Source organism: Apis mellifera, linkage group LG10, assembly GCF_003254395.2.
Source record: "Apis mellifera strain DH4 linkage group LG10, Amel_HAv3.1, whole genome shotgun sequence".
NCBI lineage: Eukaryota > Metazoa > Arthropoda > Insecta > Hymenoptera > Apidae > Apis > Apis mellifera.
The window spans coordinates 2,735,324-2,762,538 of record NC_037647.1 but is presented as its reverse complement, the minus strand read 5'-3'; the positions used below and the strand labels follow the sequence as shown (position 1 = coordinate 2,762,538).

Below are 27,215 nucleotides of genomic sequence, written 5' to 3'. Positions count from 1 at the left end.
TATTAATTTATTAGTTTAGTTATTTTTGTTAATATTTTTTATTAGATCAAATTAAAAAGATTTCGTTATTTATATAAAATTCATAAAATTAATTTTTTAAATTCTTTACAATTTCTTTTAACTTTTTATTACAAATAATCTTCCTTTGTTTTAAATAATAATAATAAATACGATTAATAGTTATAATATGAATACAAATACAATCGATACGAATACAGACAGAAAATGACAACATTCGATTATCATTGAAATCCAAAATATCGATTTAATACAGTCGTATTTCGAACTCGGAGCAGAACAAACGTGTTTCTTTCTGCTCGTCGTAAGAATATTACATTATTTCGTTAAATAGTTATAAATTAATTTATTATTGTGATTGTAAAAAGTTGTAAATATATAGATATAAATCATGTTTACTTCAATTACGTATCTAAAAAAATTAAAAAGGATCCTCATTCGTAATACGATACTAATGATAGATTAAAGGGTATTTAAATTTGCACACGTTTCTATAGGTCAATGATATTTAAACTTTATTTGTCAGGGTGGAGTTCAAATGACCCTCGCTATTTTTTCAATGAAATTAATACGTTATAACTTTATGAAACTTTGTATGCTCAACACTTTCGATACATTATTGTATCCCCTGTTTTTTATTGCAACTATCTCTTGTAACCCCTCGAGGAATCGAAGTTGTCATCTATCGATAAATTTATATGAATCTACCTACGTAATATAATAAAGCAAAAATAAATTGATTTTGCAAGAATAATACAGAATAAATGAATTATTCAGTTTATGAATTTTATTATTTTAATCATATTTAAATCGTAATATTTGCATATTATCGATATTTGTGCATTCAGTTTTATTATTTTTTTCCTTTTTTGCAATTGATGATTGATATTATTTTCTATTATTACAAAAATAAAAGAAAATATTTCATCTGACTAATACATAATGCGTTTATATTTACATTTTTTTACAATCACAATAAATTAATTTATAACTATTTACATTAAACTAATAATTAATAATAATTAATAATAATTTATAACTATTTAGCGAAACGATGAGCAGAATAACACGTTCTGTTCCGTGCACGATTCCATTAATAATAATCGATATCGTCATTTTCTGTATTACTGCGATTTTTATTCTTGTTCCATACTAATACTAATACGAATACTAATACTCGTATTTATTATTATTATTTAAAAGAAAGAAAGATTGTTTGTAATAAAAATTTAAAAAAAAATTGATTTCAATTTAATTAATAAATTACATTCTCAAATTTTTAATCCTAATTATTTAGATTAATTAAGAATCAAGAGTTTTTAATCTTTTTTTTATTTAATTTTTATTTAACAATACCATATTTTACGATGCCATTGATATTTTTTTAATGCTCTAAGATTTAGAGCATTTAAGTATTTCAAGTTATCAAATTATTACGATCGATCAGATATCACGAAGCGTGGTGTCGATATCGAGTTTCCAATCGATTGGTCGATAGTGTTGTTTAATGGAAGTTCAGAGAGCCGCCGGTTCCTTAGTAAACAGGACGCGCCTTTAGGATGAAAGTAGAACCTTTTTTCCATTCTCTCTCTCCATTCTCTTTTTGCTTTAACTCTTTGCAGTCTAATTACATTCGTACTCTATTCTCTCCGTACGTATTTTTTTCCTTAAATACGATTTAATTCCTGGACAAAGGTGCCAGAACGAAATTAAAACGAGAAAAACCATTTGTGCAAGGGACATTATCAATAAATTGCAATAAATTTCCATCCCTTAACATTTATACTCTTTTGTATTAATAATCATTCGTAACAAATTATTTCTTAATGCAATTCACCTGTCCGATATCTTTTAATAACGAGTACCAATTATCGAATCGAAAATTGAACATGGGATATGAAATTAATCTCCTTCAAGTTCTTTATTAACTCTGAATATCTTCCTTTCTGATAATCCTTTCTCTACCTTTCACCTTTCAAACTTTTTTTCATCCCTTCCGCGATCGGAAACGATCGGAATAAAGTACTTGCACGTATACCAATTCGATGGGAATCGGTCTATATATCTCGGATCCACGCTATTCAAATAAAACTACGATTTCATGCATCTATGGCGCGCACAATATCCGCGCTAGTAGTACACATTTAAAATAGAGCCGGGGGAATCGATAGTGTCGGCATAAAGAAAGGTCATCGCTGATTGCGTATTTATAACGCAGTTAACAAAAAATCACGGCGCGCCTTTTGCAGAGGATTGAAGCGAGTAATCGTGCCGGAAGAGGGACGTCGCCGTTCGAACGGTTTATTATTTTCACGTCAATCGCAATGGAGCTGCGCTCTCTAAGCCAGGTACTTAAACGCGCACACACTTAGAGAGACAATATCTCGATTATTTTCTTTATTGGTGGATCGATTAAAACAATTTTTCGTTATTTTATTTCGAAAGGTTCTCTTAAGAAATTTTTACTATTCAATCGCTCGATCCACAATAATTTCCAAGTTCAAACAAATGTATTATATTTTATGAATAAATACTATCCTTGGAAGATAAATTTATCATACAAGATAATACATCATCCATTTGTTTGTTATCGGAATCAAAAATCGACGTAACTTTTTCATCAATTCACTAGGAAGACAAAGTGTTTGCTTTTGAATTCGTTGATGTATAAAAGAATTGAAGGTATCGCAATAAAATATTCGAATATCGAATCGAAATCGTGTCATCTGCGATAATAAAAAAAAATTTGATGGAAACACTACCAAGCGAGAATATCCATCTCTTGTTATACGTCAAGCGTGTAAATGAAGCGAGAATAAAAGAGGAAAGAATCTGTCCACGCGTAAACGTTATTTCATATTACGAGAGAAAATTATATTACAGAACAATATGTTTGCAATGTTCGAAGATCGTCGTAAAATCGTACGAGTCGAGGGAGATTTCGATCGTAGTTGTCCACGATGACAAAATAACCGAGACAAGTAGTAAATGTTCGCGTATTTCCCGGCTAACGTGTACAACCGTAGTAGTATGAACTGTGATAACAGGTTCCGGTATATTCCTGTGCATCGTTGGTAGCCTTTTATGAAACATTATTAGCTAGTTTCCACGAGCAGTGATCAAATCCAATATCGATTTGTGTAACGTCCGATATATTGTTTTATGCCCATGCTATTTTTTCTTTTTTTTTTTTTATAGATAGCCGTTTAGTTTAACGGGAATTGTGATCTCTCTTGGGCATCATTATTTTTCATCTGAACAGAATTCTTTTGGTTTATGAACTATGTTATCAACTGTCGAAGATTTTAATTTTATTTTTCAATTTCACCAAATAAAATAAAATATGGTGAAATTTTGTAAAACTTCCAAGTTTTATTATAAATTGTAATTTTATGCCTTTCAGCAATGAATATTTTATACGTATTATTAATATTTACACAATGGAGATGATGGCAAACATGAATATCGTAATAGGTAATCTACATTTATAAAATAATTATATTGTATTTCGTTAAATTAAAATTGTATTTTAATTCTAGGAAAAATTACTTGCAAAAAGGAATCATTGAATCGTTCCAATTTAAAAATGTATCCCGCTTCATTCCAGCTGCTATTTAATTCCGCGAACGGATCAAAAATTGATAGGGGAGACATTAAAGGAACCATCTTGAACTTTGGAAACCCTTTTAATTTAACTTTCGAACCTTTTAAAACCATCCTTAATAATAATTAATGGCGAAATCTTTTTAGAGTTTCGAAAAATTCATTTATTCGCGACAAACTTTGGAATCACGTGAACTCCACCTATCGATGTCGACCGGCCGCCATATTAGAATCGAGGAAATTGAGAAAATTCGTAAGAATAGCTTCGCCAAACCGGCAGAGCCAATGAATGGTTCTTCGAGTCTGAATCAACATTTCTCAAAGTTTACTTGCCGCGAACAACGAGCTCCCTCCCGGAGAGAGAAATGTTGATTTAAAGAAAAAGGGGATGTTCCCCGTTATCGTGTCATTCCCTCGCTGGATCGAGAGGGAGGATCCCGTTTATTGTTATTTTTTCACGTATCTTCGTGCACCGACTGGAAGGAGAGATTCGTAGAGAAAAGTATCGCGCATCATTACGGTGAAGTTTAATTTAAACTTTTCACTATTGCGGTTGCAGGGAAGGAAGTTTATACCACCGTTCAGCCTTATTGGTTTAAACAACCGATGTGCGCACGAAATAATTCTACGTATGTATTGGGAATAATGCAAATGAAAAACGCAAAGAGCAACCGTGAAGTTATAATGGCATACGTAAAAGGAAACGTAACGATCTCTGTATCCTCGATGGGGAATTACATGCAACAATGCTCGAAAACGAAAAGAACGTAATGCACAAATCTCTTCTATTTGCTTAAATGTCTTCTTTTAAGGCAAATACCCTTGAAAAGTTTTCCACGTTATCCTACCACTTCAAATACGAGGGAATGTTGACTCGAACTTTGTGGCTCGGCTTCCATCCTTGTCATTTAACATCGCAACTGTAATAATACTTATTCAACTGATATCTGGAGACATTTCCAGATGAATGGTATATAATAATAATAAATATTAAAACTGGTTATGTTTAATACCATATGTGTATGTTGTAAAATCGATCGATATTAAGTTTGAAAAATTGTCGAATCGAAGTATATTTAAAAATATGATGAATCTTTTATTTAACTATTCGTAATTTATATATAAAATATCTGGAAGACTATTAGTTTAACATTTCTAAATATATTAGAAAACTTTTGAAAAATATAAGAAGAAAAAAGTAAAAAGAAATTGATCGTCAAATCGAATTATATTCTATTAAAATTAATATTGATATTCTTCGATTGATTCAACAATAGTTTTCATAATCGAAAAGTTATCAGTGGAGATAGAAGAGATAATATTTAATTTTCTTCAATCTCTTTTGTTGTCATGCTTCGAAATTAGTTAATTAAACAATTTATAATTAATATTATTATGAATCCTTACCTGTATGAATACTGTGAAATAAATGACTGCGATCGTGGTAGTGACGAACATCGGTTGTAAAGACACGTGTTTCGGATCGATCAGTAAGACCAGAGCAAATGCTACGGCACCTCGCAAACCACCGTAAGACATCACGAATTTCTCCACCTTGTTCAGCTTGTGCAGTCGGAATTGATTAGCCAACGCTGTCAAGAAGATCACGCCTGAAAATCCATTTCAATCCAAGTCAGCGCATTTAACCCTCTACAAACAGCATGTTACATGAAATCTAGCCACTATTTCCGCGGTCAAATGCCAAAATTTATATACATGTATCTATTTTACATTTTTTTTTAATTGAGATATATATATAAATTTCCATGTATATTTATAATATATGTTAGTTTGTTAAAGATAGCATGTAGTTTAAAAAAAAAAAAAGGAAAAAGGACAGATTCTATATTTGAGAAACATTGTGATTTTTCATAGCTGAACAAACTTTAAAGTTACTGTACTGTAAAGTTAGCAAAACATGACATATCAGGCTTTGTCATCTGACCACAGATTTATTTCTAGGTTCTACCTCTGTTTGCAATAAATATTATTAGGTTTCCTCTTTCACGTGTAAAATTGAAAAACTGTGATTGATTGTAAATTGTTCTTCTGTAAAAAGAAGCATTTCTGTTTATAATAATTGATAATTTCAATTTCTAATAGTGAAAAAACTATTGTTTACTTTCTTGTAAAGTATTTTGATAATTAATATTTTCAATTTTTTATGAAATAGAAACAGAAAAGATTTCTTTTATAGAAATTGATTCATTTGTAAAAAAAATTCACTCACAATAATTTTTTCACTACATTTTTTTTTATGTTACAATAAAAAATCTATCGTTTATTTTTTACAATAAAGAAAAATAATTTTCTTTTGTAAAAAGAGGAAATTTTTATTCACGAAAAATGTCAGCTTTTATTCTTTACGTGACAGTGAAAAATTGAAGTTAATCGTTGTTTTAATCTGACAACGAAAGGCTATAGTTAATCGCAACTCCTATTTCGCAAAAAAAAAAAAAAAAAAGAAAGAAAAAAAAATGAAATATCCGGATTTGAAAAAAGTAGGATATTTTCAGACTACATAGGGATGACGATGAATTTTTTAAGTGCAGCTAGCGGCCAGCGATTTAGCGATAAACCGTCGATGGAACAGGAAGCCATAAGCCCGTGACAGTAAGCCCTGATGTAAACTGGTGGTTGCGGAAGAAGCTAGACGAATCTTGTTAAGAGTATTTCCAGATATTTCACGATTTAACCGAGAAGATAGATTAGAAAAGTTGGAGTTTTCTCTTTCAAGATTATACTTTTCGTTTATTTCAAATTGGCGAATATCAATCTCGATATTGACTATTTAAATAATTAAATTAGAATAGAAATATAAAAGTGAAGTGAAATGTCCATCAAAAGTATCTGTATTAATAGCAAAAATTTAATATTTCAAAAAGTTTCTCTTCTTCTTTGCTTTTTCGTTGTTTCATCCACTTTATTTTTTAATCCTTTCGTTGCAAAGTAACATAAAATTTTACCTTTGTAATATTACGTTTGATTTTATACGTTTAATCTCTCGTTATAAATACAAAAATAGAAATTGTTGTACTTTGTGAAGCAAATTCTTTACAATAATAAAGTTATTACGATATTATACTATATGTAATATGTATTATAAATTTACTTAAATTTTAAAGATAGTTATTAAAGAAAATACTAAGTTCTATTTATAATAGAATTGTGGAGATCTATATTGTATATATAAATTCACAAAAAAATTACAATAAATCCAACAGTTTTTCATCTTGAAAATCATTACATTCAAATATTTCATCAATATTTCAGGACTATATTATATACTAGACCATCTAAATGGAAATTAGCCATCCCCTATAAACTTATTAATAGAATATTGATGACAAATTTATACGTCGAATACATCATGGCCAAATTATCACCAATACTCTTCACGAAAACCACTTCAGAAATTACCATCGTCTCTCAAAATGCTTTCGTTCAACTTCACAAAATTAGGAAGCTAATATCGCCGAAACCATAAAGCAATCATCCTCGCAAAACACAATTCTATCCCAACCGAACCACTTAATCTTCACCCCTTCTGCTTATCCAAATTATCCGAAACGACACGAAACAATGCCCGGGGCGGCACGTGCCAAGTTTCCCGGCATCATCTCGCCTCGTTATCCGGCAAAAAGGCAAATACCAAAGCGCAAGAAACGCCTATTCTTGGCACGATCGCGTAACCGTTACACGCGATAAGCCATGAATCGGTTTAAACCTTAAGACTCCCCCCTTATCTCTTGATACCATTAACAAGACCTACCCCATTTAATCCAGTTTCGTATCGTCCAGTTTGACGCGTCGATTGCATCCACGTGAAACCGATTACTGTTCCTTGTATGACAAAGTGCGGGATGATTTCACACCCTCAACCTTGAGGGGAATGTGATTCATGTTCACTCACCGACGATGCGATAGATCGAGCAGAAGACGATGGTCATGACGACGAACCACGTGTTCCAATCGTGGTGGTTGTTCACGGTCGCCACCCCGAGGAACATAAATATGATGGTTTCCGAGCTGCTTGACAGCATTTTCATCGTGTATTTGACCGTGGTGTGCGACTTGTGCGATATATTCGCCTCCACGTAATTCTTCATGGTGATGCCGCAGAAGGTGATCCTGGTGACAAAGGAGAGGTCACGGTTAATCGATGGGGGGAGAAGTGGACGACACAAAGGGGACGAATATGGCGCGAGGGTGGATTCGAGTTCGTATATCGATCGTAGTCGCTATGTTTCGTAAACGTCGTTCAAATTAATTCGAACGTACGATCCGAGGGTTTACGAAATCGGCGGCTAGAGGCGTCCATTCGATTTACGATATGGATGCGACACCCACGTACTGGAAATTTGTGCGTACGTCTGATTAGAGACTACTATTTGGATCCAAGTTTAGATCCACCCATGATTCACTCGTTAATGTGTGGCGAGAGGAAATTTGATAGGGATTTAACCTCTTGAGAGAAATTGGCGTACACGTGTCTAGACACAGTGGTGAAAGTCTTACATTATCTTGCCAGGAAATTTAATTCTCGCTTAATGAAATTGTGCGTGTAATGTTGAGTATGTAATGAATTATATTTCGAGTAATTTTTGTTATTCAAAAATGGAACCAACTCTCATCTTCGTTTTTGTGTTAACATGTGGACATAAAATAAATATAATCTTCGAACTTTTATAAATAAAATTAGGATAAAATCTTATTATTAGAGAAAGATAAAATAAAGAATGGAATAAAAGAATTTAATATTAGTTTTTTAAATTTTGCATCGAGCTAAGCTTTCTACTTTCGTTAATATATAAAATAGAATCTTTTAAAATAGAGTTCAATAATTTATTTCACAGGAACATGTATAATATACACGTAAATCTTAATAAAGATATGAAAATGTAGTCAAATTTTGAACAGTTTCTAAAATAACTAAGTAAGTAAGAACTCCAAATAGAGTAGGGATAAAATGTGAAACGTGACTTGAGTTAAATATCTTCATCATAAAAGAAATATCTTACATTTATATCTTTTAATATTTATTTTAATTTTCGATCCTTCTATAAATAATAACAGATAATTCTTTTCAATTTTGTATCACATATTTCTGAATTAATATTCTCAAAAATTTCTAATGAAATTAATTCCAAAATTTCCAGACACTTCTAAAAATATTGGCACAAGATTGAAAACAATTCATTTAATTTGAATTTGCGAAATTTTCGAGCATATTATTAAATTTAATATAAGATTGGATGTTAGTCTCAATTGAACTTTCTTCAGTTTTAGAATTGTCTATTCTTCATTTATATATTTATTTTCCTTAATCTCGTTATGGAACAGTAACTCAATTTTTCATATTATAGAAGTATCTCGTTTTACTTTTGTACTATTTTACTTTTAAGAGCAACTGTAAATACATATAAATCAAATTAAAAGTACAATATCTTCCATTTAACGATCTATTTCTCTTCGTTGTCCAAATATTGCACATATCTTAAGCTCTTTAAACAAATATATATAAGTACGTCACACTCATCCTTCGTTTATTTAAAATCCTTTTGTTCGTCAATCGAACACATGGCACTGTTTAATCGTATAAAAAAGAAAAAAAAAATCACGATAGCCGAGCAAGAAGCAGCGATTACGGGTTAAGCATATTTGAACAGTTATTACACAGGGCGTACTTTGCATCGGGATCGATCATCGCTACCAACTTCCCCAGGAAACGTGTAAATAATAGACTTAACGAGAATCGTGCTGCTATGGTAAGGCTTTCGAGCATTTATAACGACGATCTGTTACTTTCCTTTCTCTCCTTCTCCTTCTTTTTTTTTTTTTCTCCTTTTTAATAAAGACTTAGCCTTGGGCGAGTTATCGAGTAAATCGACGATCACGAAAAAAGTCAGGCTTCCCTTTAACCTTTTTCTTCCTTCCGTGACACGGTTCGGAGGATTTGATAATGAAAAAAAGAAAAAAAAAAGAGGAGGAAAAAAGGAAAAAGGAAAAAAATATAAGAGAAAAAAACCTCGAAGTTTCGTTTAAAAAACAGTTCCAGGGGATTGATTAAAAGCGTATCGATGAATCGTTCCGCCCTTGGATGGCGAGGTAACATGGCGAGATTTCATCGAATATGCTATATATATGCATGTAACGATTCGCGTGAGAGCTGGTCCTTTTTGGAATTTATTGCCGGCCGAGAGCGTGTCGAGAGAAGTGAGTTGGCACACTCGTGTTGCACATTTCTAGGTCGCGGTGGCCACGTGCAGGGCATTTTCGGTTTATCGATGTAAACAAGGGAAATTTGCATATGTTACAGGGTTGTTTCGTTGATGAACTGGTTTTCTGGAGTTTTGTGTTTTATTACCTGTACGAGATTGACCGTACAATTAACTTTGACTGGTATAAGTTTAGCAGCTAGTGTTTCGAGATATATCATTATTTTTGTTTATTATTTAAATTAGAGAATATTGTTTAATTGATGATAGAATCGAACAGGTTTTCTAAATGGAAATATATATGTCGCAAAGTTTATGAAAATATAAATTAGAAATTAAGCGAAATAATAGTGAAATGAATATATTAATTTTAAAACATGAAATGTCTTATTAAAAATATTTCGTGTTTAAGAATCTCAAGAAATTTTCTTTCTTTACACGAGAAAGTTTCTGTTTTAATATAGAAATAACTACTTATTAGATTCTCTCTTAATTGTATTTAATAGTTATTACGAAAGTGTACTTGTTTGTTCGTGTAGTTTTCTCCAAATAATCAAGGCAAGTGTCACCAAAGTTTCCAAACAATACTAATTACAAGTTTTCGTTATAAAAAATATTCAAGTATGAAGTTGGAAATTTGTAAATTGAATGAGAAATTCTTTGAAAGAACTTATTCTCAAAAATTAAAATATGGAAATGGAAATAATTCAATCTAAAAGTCTTAAATTATTAGAAAAATTAATTGAAATAAAATTTATAAATGTTTCCTTGTTCCTTTAAACAAGTATTCCTCAATCTGTTTTGACTTCCAACACTTTTGTAATATTCAAATACATCGTAGACTTCCTCTTGCTTTTGAATTAATTAATTAAGAGAATCATTCCCTTGTAAAATAACAATTCTAAGATAATGTACATGTATAATTTAGAGACTTAATTTAATTTCCTCGAATTCAAAACTTTCGAAATTCAAAACTATTATTTTCTCTTATTCTTTTTCTTTTTTCTAAGAAACATTATTTCGTAAAAATATATTTTAGTCTCTAGAATTCAAAGAGATTTCCTAGCCAACCAATTAATAACAGTCATCTTTTTGATAAAATTAAAAAGATTTGGAATGATTCCCACTTTACAAACTCTTTTAATTAACATTTCATTCCACACTCGAAATATACCAATTACGAATGATCATTGACCTTTCACAATCTCTAAAACATTCACCAGAAGAGGATCAATTTACTCACGCCAGTATGCTGGACATATGAAAGATCTCGGCGTTCAGGTAGGCCAGGTAGGCCATGACGAATATGAAGATGGGCTCGATCACGCGAACCTGGTGGGTGAACCTTGTAACGAAACCGGTACCGAAGCCCCATATCACCCCTATTATCGTGCCACCGATCGCCACCACGAAGAACGAAGCCAATCCCGAGAGCACGTCCGTGTAAAGTATTTCCGTCGGTCCTATCTCGTTGTAAGCCTCGAACATATGGTACAGCACCTGTGTGCCATTAAACAACCGTAACTTATTAAGCTGTTCCAATGATTAAGAGATTTCGCGAAGTTAATTAGAAATTCTTCAGATTGCAATCGCGGAGATGTGTCTCACGGATAAGGAAATCGTACAATTTGATGTAATATAATAATCGTTATTGGCGGATCGAGGATTATCTAATTTGGACTGAGATTAAATTTAAATTCGTTCTAATAGCAATTTTAACTTTTATTTATATATCGTAGTAATTTGATTAGAATTGATATTCTCTATCTGTATCATTTATCTGTATCTATTTAAGCGTACAATTATTCCAATATGAAGGGATAAATGAAGCTCTTTCACATTCTACGAATCCATTTATTTTGGGTTAATTTTAAACGAATATGTAAATATAAATGATGATCGAACGACGGAATGATTCAATCGAAATTATTCGAGCGTCAAGAGAAACATCGTTTGGGATATAATATTTTAACAAGTATTTTTGTTCATTTTTTTCCAATCTCTATATTCTTTTTTTAATGATCATTATATTTAAAAAAAAATCTAGAGTTTACTGGAATATATTGAGAGGGCATAAAGAATGCTTACCACGGTGACAGCGTCGTTCAATAAACTCTCCCCAAAGACAACGATGTACAAGATTTCGTTCACATGGATCTCTTCGAAGACAGCTAGCACGGCGACAGGATCAACTGCGCTGATCAACGCGGAGAACAGGAACATTTGCAGAAGTGGTGTTTCGAATCCGAAAAGACCACTCTTACCCAATACCCACAACGAAGCACCTATGAACAATTTAAAACAGTACTTACGAATGAAAAGAAAAGAATTAAAAGAAAAATATAAAAATTTTTGATTAATCTATATATACCCGTTCAATATTTAGCTTAATTGAAATTAAATGCGATTAAATGCGATTGAAATACAGTTATTGAAATTTTAGAAACAGTTCATTAAAAGATCAAAACGCAAGTTGTTGGATTTTCAATAATTTGGTTAAATATTTCATTCGTAAGCTCGTTTAACCGCTTTAAATTATGAATGTTAAGTACTTTATAGATTATTCCATTAATTTTCGATAAAATTGGATTTGAGCCAATAACAGATGTTCACATGTTTGCGTTTTAAATATATGTATTTCTTTTTTTTTTTTTTTTTTTTTGAAAAAAATTATTTAATGGAGCTATTATTTCTCTCTTTTTAAGCGGGATTAATATTGTAGAGGACGCGATAATTCCGAATAGGAAGAGATATTCTCGTTCAACGTATTATGATACACAAAGAATAACTGTATCATATAATTGTTGTCGAACAACAATTTGATACAAAAAGTTATTTCAAACTTTTAACAGTTCATTCGTTAATTGTTAAAAGTTTATTATATAGTTTATCAATGTTTGTCATTATAGAATTTATATTGAATACTTTTTCTAATGATATTATTATACATATTATACATATTTATTATTCAAAGTTACTGGGTTATCTCTATTTGAAACGACTTCAATCGAGTAACTTGATTTGTACGAATTCAAACTTGAATTAAAACTTGTATTCAGTCCACTTCAATTCACTAATCTATTGAATTCGAAGAACTTGATTAATCTAAACGAGACTTTATCAGGTCTACTAATATTCATCAAACAAAAAAATCGAAATTTTTATTTTAATTATTTATCGTTTGATCGAGCCTTTTTTTTTTTACTCTTCTTTAATTTATATTTTAATTTTCAGCATGACTAGAAATATTATATATGTTGTAAATTTACGTACATACTTCATAAACTGTCGTGTTATATTATCGTTATATCTTCATATTATTTTTGACATGTAAGAGGGCGTGCAATCTACTATCTTTTCTAAAAGTACTGATCATTAATGACAAAAACTGAAACACAAATTACTAGCAAAACGTTACGAGACAATCACAAAAATAGAATAAAATTTTATTCTCATAAACTAGTTCTTTTTTGATTATTAAAATAATTATAAAGATATGTTTCTATTTCGATTCTCATATCAGTTTATTTTTTCGATTTGATTGACGATTTGTTTCCAATTTTTTCCTTGATTGGGTTTCTCTCGTCTATCAGTAACAGAAAATGAACAATGATAGAATGAATTCTGTAACGACGAATATGATACGATATATAGTACGAATATTCTAATTTATAATAAACGCGAATAGCATTTTCTCATTTCTATTTTTAATCTACCAATGATTAAAATCTATTTTATCTTCGACAAAGTTTCGAAGCGAACAAATGATGAAATAAATTCCATAGTGATTTATATTTTAATTTACAATAAACCATATTAAACGTGAGTTCTTTTTTTATATCGAACATTTCCTCATCATATTCTTAACATATCAATCATCCTTCCTCAATTCTATTCATGAATCATATTTGATTCTATATAATATAACAAATTCTAAACAAGAAGTATCGATTTCATTGAATCGATGAATCAATAAATCGGCAGAATAGAAATCGTCACTGTAAAAAATTTCGATGATTAATTCACCGATAATAATAATACTGTAAGAGATCTGACCAACTACGTGGAGTCTTTAATTAACGCGGACATCATCGTCCTCTCGTGTAAGAGAACGTTTCGTAACGATGAAGCGCCGTTTCGTGAACGACACGTGCCACAAACAGAAATTGCGTGGGCGGTTCGACGTCCGCTTTTCACTCTCGATACAGATCTAGATGTGGGACTCTCTGTACATTGGGTGATTACGAAACACCGACCGACTAAACTTTGCGAAGATATTGACGTACGAAAGTGATCGACTTAAGTAGTTTCAAAACAGAAAATACAGAAAATAATCGGATATTAAGTCGAACCACGAGTATCGTGTGGATTGCGAGTTTTTGTATATTAATCTGTTATTAGATGAGATATGATTTACGATGGAATAATAATAGAACAAGGAGAAGCTTAATTTAGAAAAAAAAAATTAAGATTTCGTGTGAATTAATTTAATAGTATAAATTTGATTTTTTAAAACGAAAATTTGTAAATTTTTATTAAGAAGTCTTCTTTTTATTCTTATTGTAAAAATTATAAATGAATGGATAAATATATTCAATGTAAAATATTATACAACGTATGTGAAATATATTAAATGAAATAATGATTGATTTTTAAAAAGTGGAATTAATTATGATTTAATCCCTTGATATTGATATGTTTAAGCTTCGAAATAACGAATGATTACTCAAATATACTCTAAAATTTCCTATGTAATTTTTCTAAATGGTTCAAGAAGATCGTAAATTAAAAAAAAATGTATGAGTGTAAATAAATATGTGATTATTTTTGCAAGATACACAATAATAATTGATTGAAAATGAAAATTATTTTATGGAGTTATTATTCTGAAGAGACAAGCTAACAAAAAATAATAATAATAATAATAATTCGAAAGATTATATGTATTGTATTTGCGAAATAAATTAAATTTAATTTTTAAAATTAATTTTAAAATATTATATCGAATTTGATATTGGAAGGATTTATTGAATTGCATGATTTAATTGCGTCGATTTTTATAATATCAAATGAATTCTAAATAAATTTTTGACGAGGATAAGAAGAGCGTGGATATAAAAGAATTTGTTGCTACTGATTTTGTTAAAATTCCCATAAATCATTCAGATGACGTGAAAATACACGATGCTGTTAGCGAAGTGTTGACAGACTTTACCATTTAATCAAGAACGAATCTTTTATTCCATTACGAGAACTAATTAGCTCTGTAAAGTGTACTTGCGCGATTCTATCGCATCAAAAGCCGCTTATGTTCGAGAAAGAAGTGTTCCTGGACCAGCATCAATAATCTCACAACTAGTTTTCAGAATCACTCTTCATCATGCATTTCTACAAAAGTAACATGAAGGAAAGAAAAGCTAAATAAAATAGAAGTTACTAAAGTATCCAAAAGGGAAATATTATTACGAAGCTAAGTACAAAGTAAAGAAAATGAGAAAATTTACGTTTTCAACGAGAGTTCTTAAAAAGAGAATCTGACTATTACTTTTTAAAAAAGTAATTTATCTCGATTCATATTCGAAAAGAACGTTCTTATCCATGATCTTTTTAACTCATCCACTCCTTTTCCAAAGAAGAGATTGAAAATAGAAAAAAAAAAGATCAATCCAACTAAAATTATTTCTCTAAAAAAAAGAAAATTTAAAAGAAGAGAGGATTTATTCTCTCCTTCCATTACCTCCTAATTAATATATTGAATCATTGATGAACCAATTCAGGTGACGTTACTTAATTTTCAAATATGAAACATAAATAAGAATAAAAGAAATTATCGAGCAAAAATAAAATTCCTCCTCTTAAGATACTCTTAAGACTTGTTAAAATAACTTATTGTTAAAATAAAACGCATTCCTTGCCAATATTGAAATAAAATCATGCATATATTTTCAATGTATTGTATATACAATACATTTTTACCAACCTATCGACAAAGTGTTAAATATAGTCCCAACAACGGCGAACAGAAGTATAGTTCCCAGATGGTCGAAGAACAGTCGGTTCGGCATGAAGTATCCAGCATCCAGGATAATAGGAGGCAGCATGTAGAGGAAGAACGTGTCGGGGGTGAGAGGCGACACGTGGACACTGCTCGCCTGGAACAGTAGGACACCAACCACCACGCCGACAACGATCAGCAAACAGGATTCCGGAAAGATCTTGCTGAGCTTCGGCGTCATGTGGAAGCCTGTAAACGCATACGATCGTGATTTAACACTCGTTCAGAGGCCCGTATACCGATGGAAAATGGAAAGAACAGTGGAGAACCCTTTTGGTGGTTGGATGCATAGCGGTAGGATGCAAACAATGGTTCCGTTATTAACCCTCGTTTGGAGAACAGCGAGGGCTCGAGCTACTTTTTAAACCGCCTGTTGCGGGGAAATTGGTTTCCTTGTCTCTGGTTTTTGGTACACCCCTTTTTCGATGGTTTGGGGTAGTGGAAATTTCGTTGGATTTCGTGTCGAGTGTGGTTGGAAATATTTGTTACATTGTTGTATTGCATCTGTTATTATTTACACGATACGGAGAGTTAAATTTGATATTTGATTTCACTCGATCGAAGTTTCAACGTATAAAATAATTAGAGATATTAATTTAATAGAAATATTTGAGCATAGACGTGTTATTGATTATGAAAATATGAATATTCAATCGCGTGATATGGCTACCGTGAATCTATGCGAATGTTTATATATACCAAATTTATTCTCTTGATTTATGAGGTATATATATTATTATTATTATTATTATTATTCATTGTATGCCCAACTAATTTGAAATTTAATTTCATTCGATTAAAGTTTTACTGAAATTATATTTCTCACATATTGAAAATGTTAATTTGATACGAATATTTCTACATAGATCCATTATTGATTGCGAAAATATGAAAATTCATCCAAGTTATGAATAGTAGCTTGTTGAAATAATAATATAAACCAGTTGGATGAAATTTTAAATATAGCGAGTAAAAGATTAAGCGGTTGTATTAAACTAGTGAATTTCAAAAGTCAAATTAATCAATTTCCCTTTTTAAGGATGTTTGATTTATAAGATTAGTTGATTAATTTATAAATGGCTCAAGTTTTGAAGATCGTATAAACCAATGATTATTAAACTGATAAATATTCAATGAGATGACACTGCATATCAATTGGAATGGTTTGAACGAGTTTTCAATCAAATCCATGCTATTTTGAAAAAATGTAATTTCAAATGAATTTTTTTTCCAATTGGAATATTGAATATTTTTATGATTTAATCAATTTATTACGTAATTAGTGTTTGCAACGTTCGTTATTTATATTAGTCCAATTATGAATTATTCTATTATTTGTTTAAAATTTTTATAAAAATTTAGATCACGAATTCGTTTGACATATGATACAAAAAAATTTGCATTAAAAAATTAAATTATTAATCAATAAGTTGCGTAATTGTAGTGCAAAGGATATTCGATTTTTTCGTTATTTTTGCTGTTGTGTTTACTATGTTTCGTTTATTTGAATTTTCATTTCAAGACTACGTGAAAAAAGCACGATATATTTTATTGATTTTATTTTTGTTGATTTTTTCATTTTCGTATCCTATTTTAATTAAAAAAAATTTAATATTTTAATCTTTTTAAAATTGAATTCTTTTCCATCCGTAAAAAGAATCGTTTTCATTATTTATTAACTTTAAAAATGCATTATTTCTGAATCTCATTTCACTGAATCCATATTAATAAAAAAAATAAATGCAGTCAACGTTTGACTAATAAATATTTGTAGTATATAATATTGCGTGTACGCAACATCAAGCGTGAAAAGGTTAATACGACCTAGTTGGAAATGGGAACATCCTTTTAGGGTCAAAGATACAAGTCTTCAATAAATTAAGTCTAAACTTTTGAAGAAGACATATAACCATATAATCACTGCTATAACAAACAATATTTATATAATGTTAAAAATCAAATAAATATATCTGCATGATAAGTACAATTCTGATAATGAAATTGATCGATCAAATACTTAAATTTTTACATTTCTATATAAAAATTAAAGCAATGTGACTGTATATTTTTCCACTATAATATTTATTTTTGAATAACATTTTAAATTAGGCAATTAAAAAATAATATTTAAATGCATTTTTAAAGCGCATACTTGATATTATTGATTACAGACATTATTGTCAAATACAAGGTAGAAATATTGGCTTTTATTCTTGCAAAATGTATAGAATCTATAAAAAGCCATGTGGTATAGTAGTTCACGTGCACGTTACAAACACGATCGATTGAGAAACAAGTAGAACCTCTGTTATTTGAATCTCCAGTTCGTGGATGTTCTATTAAGGTCTCTGAACAGTGCATTATCGATACTGTTGTATTATTCTCTCCTATTTCGCAACGGGGACGCTTTACACCGATTCGAAATATAGTAGAATGTAACACAATGTACCTCTATTTATAGAGTTTAATATGAATCTAATATCCAATAATCATTTATATAACCAATGGTAACATGAATGGACTTTATACAAATCATGAGACAATCGACCTATTTGACGAATAGTTAAAATTATTCCTAATAACAGAGACAGAATAAGTACTTTCCATAAATTATTTGTTAAAAAGAATATTTGAATAATTTATAGAATTTATCCATGAAATTTATCTCCATTCGTTTGAATTTTTCAAACAATAGAAAACACGCTACGATTTTATCATTGTTTTATAAATATACGAATAAACATATAGAGAAATGTATATTGGAACAAATCGGATTAAAATTCGGTCGTACGTTTCCACTTCGATAATTTTCAATATTTGCTGCAATTTTGTTTTTATAAAAAATTATCTATCAACTATATATCATATTCCGGAAATTATAGAGAAACCAGTTTGTTTCGACCAAACAATGAAATCTATCTTCTATCTTCTAATTCTATTCTCTTTTATAAAATATTTAGCCAATCTCAATTATTTTAGAAATTTATTTTTCAAATATATCTATTACCTTTCATAAATTTCAATATTATCGTATAGAATAAAAGAAAATATCCATATATCGTTGATGAGAAACAATAATAAAAGCTAAATCGTAAATCAAATATTATCTTTTATCTTCTTGTTTAATAAAATTTCAATATTGTCATCAAATAAAAGAGAAGAAAATCCACGTTGTTCCAACGATCTCATTTCTTTTAATTACTAATAGCTTTCACAAAACATCAATCCCAATTATTTATCACTTTTTAATTATACCGTATTCACGAATCCCAATATTATCGCAAGGAATAAAAGAAAATCTATATCAGGCAATAATGAAACCTCAATTGTAAATTAAATATTATTCCATCTTCCATCCAACAAATCTCAATATTGCCATAAGGAATGAAAAGAAAACTAGCTGTTCAAGCAAACAACAATAATTTTTCCATCTTTCAAGTATCATCTCTTAGAATATATTTACCAAATCCCCATATTATAAAAAAAGAAAAAACACGAAATATTATTTGCAAATCAAATTCAACTCTTTCGAACAATCTCTCGATCCAAAGTTAAAATCCAATAAAGGTTCATCGATCTTTCCACGCGTCAACCATCCAACAACATCAACAAATAACCATCAGAGTCCCTGAACCAGAATCAAGTTCCAAGTTCAAGATTCCATACCTATTTTTGCGATGCTGGCGAAGAAGATCCATATTCCAATGACAAACGGTGTCTCCACGCGATGAAACTCCACGGACATGATCTTGTACTCCGGCTTGTGTTTTTCCACCTTTTCGACAGCGTGAGACGACAGAAGTTCGATGGAGTTCGCCCCTTTCTCCTGTCCAGACGACAGACTTCGAAAAGAGACGTCGTCCGGGAGGGAGCCATCGATAGGGCCCATCGGTCCAAAGCTCTTGCCTGGATACGGCTCCCTGAGATCCCTGGGCAACTCGTGGTCGTCGACGATGGGCCCGTGCATCGCATAATCGTTGATGGGTATTCGCCTGTCCGGCTGCAGATGATCGGGCACAGACTCGTAGAACTTGACCAAGCCTGTCTGTCCGCCTGTTGGCCAACCAGCGACGAGTAGGATGAGAACGAACGCGATCATCGTCGAGGTGACAGCACGTGTAGCCATGACGACGTGACACGGCGACTGTGGTGCTGATCGCGGGGACCGCGCTGCTCGTTCGCGCTCGTCCACCGGTGCTGAGTCACCCTCAGTACCATCAGAAGAGACCTCCAACCACGAGGAACCTACACCTTGAAAGGCTCCTGCTGTTCAGAGAGTCACAACCCTCCTGTAACTCTCGAGCCCACCCTTCAACGCACTTGAGTCGCGACACGGCTGTTCCCAAAGCTTCTACGAGTTATTCAACGTTGAAAATTATTATTGTTATTATTAATTTGACTAATATTGATCGTTTAAGAAGTTGAGTTCGTATTGTATCACACGTGGAAGACGATCGTTTCATTAAATACGACAGTACGATTTGTTCGTGCACTTTTTTATTCAACGAAGTTCAGAGAAGTTAAGACGAGCCAATGTTTATTGCTTGTACGGCAGGTATTTTACGACTGATGGATCAGCCGGTCTGTTTTCTGTCACTGGTTTAATCATAACGAGAGTGGAGACGGAGAAAATGCACACGCGATTCGATAGGAACTACGAGTTTTTGTTCGAACAGTATATATACACTCGATACTCTCGAGATTCTTCCTCTTCTGAGATCCAGTTGGATTTGGATTTGTTAATAGCAGCCCGGAATATTTCGCGTATATATATATATATATATCGATTCCACGAGACGCAGCTGGGATCCTGGTGGCGAGAAACAGCTAGTAAGTTTCCATCCTTCTCTCGATTGTTGCGGCCCGAGTGCTTCTATATTTGTATCCTCGCTGACCTTTTTCGACGGCCACGAGTTCTCTAGCCAATTTTCCAGTCGTGATGTCAACGAACCCTTCGATACGCTTGGGGGGGGAGCAAGAGAGAGAGAGAGTGGGAGGTGACCTAGACGACGGGCAAAATCGAGATCCATATTCGTTCCAGAGTAATGAAAAAAAAAAGAGGGTGAGAGATATTCACGACGGCATATTTATTTTGCTTACTCACCCACGTTCGACGCTGCTTCACTCTCGCGAGCGTGCTCTCTACGCGCCGTTTATTGGCCGGTTATCGACGACAGATAGTCTCCTCGTCGTCGGTACGCAGCTGCAACACAGAACCAGAGGGATCAGCCTTTCGTACAACTCTTATCCTACGTTATAACTCAACCATCGCGTTTTATGTTCCTCTGGATGGCCTCGCGATTACGATCGATCAACGCCCAGATTCGACCCAACTCTTTAACACTCCCTCAACGGATTTTTATATACACCCTTGTTCAACCACAACATCCGTCCAGAGATCTGTCACAGCCCAGTCGAAAACAATCTCCGAAAAAAGACATGGAACTACACGAACGTGTACCGTACACGGATGAGGAAGGGAGGCAGCGGGTCAATCACTGGTCCAGACCGTCACCTTCTCCAGGAACCTTGTTCACGCTGGCACCCGACGATACACCATTCTCCTGTCCTCTTGAAGATCGTTGGGCGAGGACGCTGGTGGATACAGGGCGAATACGACGCAGAGGCGGCCGGCCAGATACATCGTGGTGTGGTTAAAATGGAAGGTTTCCTCGTTCCCAGGTTTCAGCGGTGCGCTTCGATCGACCGTCACGGCAGCACTGCGCGAGGAGTGATCGTGGGGCCGCGCGCCGGCTCTCGAGAGAGCTCACGTCCACGTCGTGCACACGATCAACACCATTGCGACGAGTGGGACACCAGCGGCTAAGGGCAGCCACGAACGTTGCCAAAAACGTGCGTGTAGCTGGCGACGAGGCCACCCTCGACGTCGCTACTGATACCCGATGGACGTGTGCGCAGCCCTTCCTTCTCTAACTCTCGTCGCCTCGGCATCGCCCCTCTCGCTCCCTCCACCGCCTCTCCGCCACCCTCTCTCGCTCCCTCCACCGCGTTCTATCGCCTTCTCTCGCGCTCCGTCTCTCCTTTGCCCCTCGTCGAGGCGCCTCCAGCCAGCTGATCGTTGCGGAACCCGCGCAGGCGTCGCGACGCTCCGATATAGAGACGTCGCTGCTGGCTTGTGTTTCGCACGCCGCCTCGACGCGAATCGTTTTGTTGTCGCCGCTCTCGAGATCGGGCCACGCAGCAACGTTGCGTGCGAAAAGGGGGATTATTGGAATTGTGCATGACACAGAATGATCGATAATCAGGGATGGATAAAGGGTGTATGGATAAAGGGATAGACGGAATGGGATATTGAATTGCAGCGCCGGGTTTGCAGCTTTGTTTGCAGATGGCGGGAATTGGAGAAGCGGATGGGTGGATTGGAGATCGTGCTTTGCCTTCCTTCCGCGCGGATTTGTTTCTCGACGATGCCCGTGTCTGATCTTCGAATTCATACGAGATTTGAAATTGGATATCGGAGAATTGATAATTTTCACGTTTTTTATGATTGGAATCGCGCGCGACCACGATTAATGATTATTGATCCGCGTTTGAGTGTGTCTGTGTGTCGATCTGCACCTCATTTTGGTATTAATTCAAAATTAATACCGGAGATATCAATCTCCGTATAGATAGGAATATTGATCGAAGAGTTAAGTGGTTTAAAATTGTCGATCATACGACGAAATAGTTGGACTTTTCACTGTTTCTCGTTTATTGTAACAAATTGAGAAAATTTTATTTGAAATATGGATAAAAGATAACAATTTCGAATAATAGATACTAGTTCAATTATTTTATTACCACTTTTTCTAGCAATAAGAAAAATAAATTTATACTTAAATTTCATTCGAGTAAAATAATGTTGTAATATGAAGAATAATAAAATTAGGAACTATATAAAAAAATATGATTATTTAAATAAACGTATCTTAATTTAAACATGTATCTAAAAATTAACAAAATTTTACATTACCCCTGGTATTAATTTTAGGCAATTCAAGCGAGAAATGCTGTATTTATCGATGCAATTGGATTACAAGCTATTATGGGATGTTGAGAGTTTCCACGTGTAGTTGCATATAGATAGATATAGGTCAGCTATGTAAACCAACGTTATGGAATCCGATCGAAATCCGATTTTTAGAAGAGGGAACGTATATGTAGATTTCCACGCTTTTGTTTTTATTCCTGCGACTTTTTTTTGCGACATGCTTTGCAGGGGAAATTCTCTCAAGAATATTTAATGAAATGCATCGCGTTTCCCCTCCCCAATGAGAATCGGGCACGAAACAGTACGTCTATAGGGAATTGCACGATTCAAAGGGTCACTTTAATGTTCCTTTCGATTACATTAAGCAGAGAACAGTCTTTGTTTCTCCATGTTTCGCGTTGCGCATCTTCATTTTTTAGTATTGCTGCAGATTAAATTTCAAAGTAGGTCACCGGGATAAATTTATATTTAATTTTATCTCATGACAAGTAGATATTTTTAGACGTTTGAATATAAAAAAATCTTTAATGAACGAAATTTTAAATATCAATGTATAATATATCATACGATACGTTAAATATATTAATAATAATTTCATCAGTTGCGCCAATATTCAATTAAAAATGTTTATCTAGGATATTTAATTAATTGATATATTAATAATACATTTGCTATTTGTATATATTTTAAAATATTATGTAGAATAAAATTTTCAATAAAGGAACATAATTCTTAATTTTTCATATTGAAATATTATTTAGAATTAAAAAATATAACTCCATATTAAAATTAAAATTTTTTTAGAAAAACAATTCCTCGATAACTAAAATAATTTTAATATTTTATATTAAAATATCATTATTCAAGAAAAGAAAAAGTTTATTATCTCTTCTCGTAGCTTAGATTAATCTAAATAAATTATTATAGATATTTACAACAACATAAAATATCATTTCAAAGTTTAAATTAAAACCAAAAACTGTACAATTTCAATTACAAGTGATCAATACAAAATAATACAAATTTAACAATATACATCATTAAAAAGCAAATTTAATATTACCAATTATCATTTGTATAATAATTTAACGTCATTCAATATTGAATCAACAAATTTGATATCATTGGCTGCCAAATTCGATATTATTAAATCCTATCCCAATAAAAAAATAATACGTTCGATCGAACGTGCACTTCCTCTCTATTTTCTAAAAAAATATTCGATACTTCGAAAATTGCCTTAGACAGAGATAAGTAAGTGCACACAAGGCTCAAATCGACCGTCTACGTACACAGCGTGGAGGATCCAAGTGAGAGCGACCTTAAACCAGCCGCGTCACGTCGCCGGATCTTGGAGACACCTTTAACCTTGGCCTTGTCGCTGTTGCGCTAGCAAAATGCTCGGCTGCCTCGACATTCAGCTCGCTACTTGCCAACCTTTTCGATCATACCCGCGACCCAGTGCTCGTTCCAGCCTACTTATATACACGGTTTCCACGTGTGTCGATCCGACAGAGACGGAGGAGGAGGATGCACGATGCAGTTCGGGGTAGTATACCACTCGACGAAACTGTGCACTGTGGGGTATCGAGCTTTTTTCCCTCCCTCCCTCTTGTTACAAATGGAAAATCGTAAACTATACCCCGTTCCCTTTACGGTCGATAACAACGCGATAATTAAACGGACCCGGCTATTCGTAACAACGTTTCGTCCGGTTGAAACGAAAATGGAAATTGCTTGCTACGTTACCGTGTGTAGCTTCTTTCGTTGGAAAAATGGAGGAACGGTATAACGAACGACCGTAATTACCGGATGTAAGCTGCCGTTTCAATTATTCCTCCGCGTATCGAGGAATTCGCGATAATCTCTTCTCTTCCTCCTCCTCCTCCCTCTCCTTTTTTTCCAACTTGGACGTTTCTTTTCTTCGTGGATTTCGAACGATTGAAAAGCAAGGTAATCACGTTTCCCTTATGAAGGTATCGAAGGAAAGGTAATATAATAATTGATTTCTCGCTTTGTTTCAGGATAATCGGATAAAATACTTGGCGAATGAATGGTTAAACGAACATTGTCCCCTCTGGTGTGTCAAGGGGATCATGATGCAACGATTTTTCGTTACACGTGTTCCTTTCTTCTGTTTTTCACTGAAAAGTGGCATGGACAAGTTTGCGTCGCGGGTGTAGAACGTGCGGTAATAAATTTGATATTAAATCTCGGTATTCGAATTATTTCTGCAGCTATTAATTCTCATTTCAACCCGTGGCGCTCGAAATCTCGAAACGATGAAAATGGGGACACACGTGTGTCCGTATACCGTAGAAACCGACGTCAACGTTTTGATTAATTACACCCCGTGTTTTACGTGAAATCTTAAAAATACCAACGTCTTGAACTTCGTTCGAACTAATCGTATCTGTTTTAACAAGCTGTTGCAATTGCGGTGGTTACGAGAGTTATCAGTTTTTGTCTTTTTTTCGAGGGAAGAGGAAATTAATCTGGAATCTTCAATTTTTCTTTGGTAGATTAAAATTTTCTTTAAATATTTAATTGCATATTATTAATCTGAATATATTAGGCAGTCTAATCGCATAAGAAATAGTGGATCTTGTAATTGAGATTTTCTTTCTCCTTATTATTCAAAAAGGAATTATATATTATATTTAAAAAATGACAGTTAATTAGAGATTATTTACCACGAAAGAATCCTTGAATTACATTGAGGAACTATAATATATGCAATTAGAATCATAGCTATTAAAATTGAAAGAGGATCGTATTGATTGTGAATCTCTCGATTGAAACAATTCATTTTATTGTCATTACCATCACGATTGCATTTGTAAATATTGTTATATATCTAAATAAAACTGTATTATTCTTGTATTCGATTCACGTAAAATTAAATTCTCGTAAATTTCATTGGCCGAGTTCACAGAATGATTCAATAATCCGGAATCATATAGTCGTTATATAAATATACACGTGAAACGTACAATGTTACAAATCGATACAATACATTCCAAAGCTATTTTTCTTCAGTTTATCGTATCCATTAGGTTGTCAAGTTCATATCGTATTTATTTTGAATTTTTAATAAAAACTTTGCTCCACTTTTCTCCGCATTATTTATTACATGTGGGACATAATTAATCATCGATTATTTAAAGCAGAAAATAAAATGTAATAAATCATTCTTTTCTTCACCTCGTGAACAGTCAAGGATTCAAAGTTCCATTACCATTAAGACACGATATACCATTTTTCCTCCGCAAGTAAGTTAAATACATAAGAGAACGAGAAATGTTACATTTTATCGTTTTTCTCTCTTTAAAGAAAAATAAAAGGAATTACTATTTTTGAACAAAATTGTTATTAATTACCTAGCAATGTAAAATCCATCGTTACTTATGACTGTCACATGACTGCAATTTATTTATTCCGTTCTTGTAGAATTTTCCACTTTCTATTTCGTTAAAAATTCTTTCAATCTGGCATCACTTTGCATTGAAATTTTTCTTAACAAGAATTTTTTTCAATCGAGCAATTTTTTAGAATGAAAGATTTTTTTTGTTCAAGAAATCATTTTTAATTAACTGTCATATATTTAATTACAATGTATATCTATTATAATTTTTATTATATGATTTCTCTATTTTATAATGGAAGAGCTGAAAAGCTTCAAAGGCAATTTACTCAATTCGCTATTCTATCGTACAGGTACTTTTTTCAAAAAGCTCCACGAGTTAATTATTCCATCGCTGTAAAATTTTTCATTCCTGTTATTAAAATATTCTTTCAATGTTTCTTCGTATTGAAATAATTTGATTTTCTGTATTGAATTTTTTTTCTGAAGAGTAATTTCATAAAGATCGGTACAAATTATCAATTTATTTGATGAGACAATCTTTATTGTAAATTTTTTTTTTCAATGAGATGCACTTTGTCTAGAATCTGTTTAATGAATTTTTCAAATTAAATTCTGAACGACTAATTTGTTCCAATATCGAATTACTTTTTTCTTGCAGCTTTTGTCTTTAAGATATGTATAAAATTTAATACACTACGTGATTATACTCTTATAATTTAATTTTCATTTTAAATTCCAGGAAAATACAATGATAGAACAATTATAGTCACCCTATATATATATATTTTTATCCTCTACACATCCAATTCAAATCCATAAATGTACAATCAAAATCTATAGAACAAAATACATAATTCCATCTGGAAGAAATTACCAATACCATCTAATCTTCCCTTATCACCATGGAACATGGAATCGATCGATATCTATCCAGATAATAAGCCTATTGATAATCGGCCT

At 32.6% G+C, this 27,215-nt stretch overlaps 1 protein-coding gene across 7 annotated transcripts in view; it reads right to left on the bottom strand.

Annotated features, from left to right (window-relative positions):
* Positions 1 to 24,342, bottom strand: part of LOC408306 (sodium/hydrogen exchanger 3) — a 33,848-nt gene extending 9,506 nt beyond the window's left edge. The window contains exons 1-8 of one of the 7 annotated variants that reach the window (XM_016914555.2): positions 24,181 to 24,342; positions 20,999 to 21,097; positions 19,561 to 20,896; positions 15,820 to 16,083; positions 11,928 to 12,124; positions 11,083 to 11,339; positions 7,535 to 7,752; positions 5,029 to 5,231 (exon numbers count right to left, since the gene is read on the bottom strand). In XM_016914555.2, coding sequence (XP_016770044.1) covers positions 5,029 to 5,231; positions 7,535 to 7,752; positions 11,083 to 11,339; positions 11,928 to 12,124; positions 15,820 to 16,083; positions 19,561 to 20,020 — 1,599 coding nt within the window. In that variant the 5' untranslated portion in view covers positions 20,021 to 20,896; positions 20,999 to 21,097; positions 24,181 to 24,342. Of the gene's footprint in view, positions 1 to 5,028; positions 5,232 to 7,534; positions 7,753 to 11,082; positions 11,340 to 11,927; positions 12,125 to 15,819; positions 16,084 to 19,560; positions 20,897 to 20,998; positions 22,555 to 24,180 lie in introns of those variants that run through there. The other 6 variants (XM_016914551.2, XM_016914552.2, XM_016914553.2 and 3 more) reach the window with 6 other exon arrangements.
* Positions 24,343 to 27,215: the final 2,873 nt, after the last annotated feature.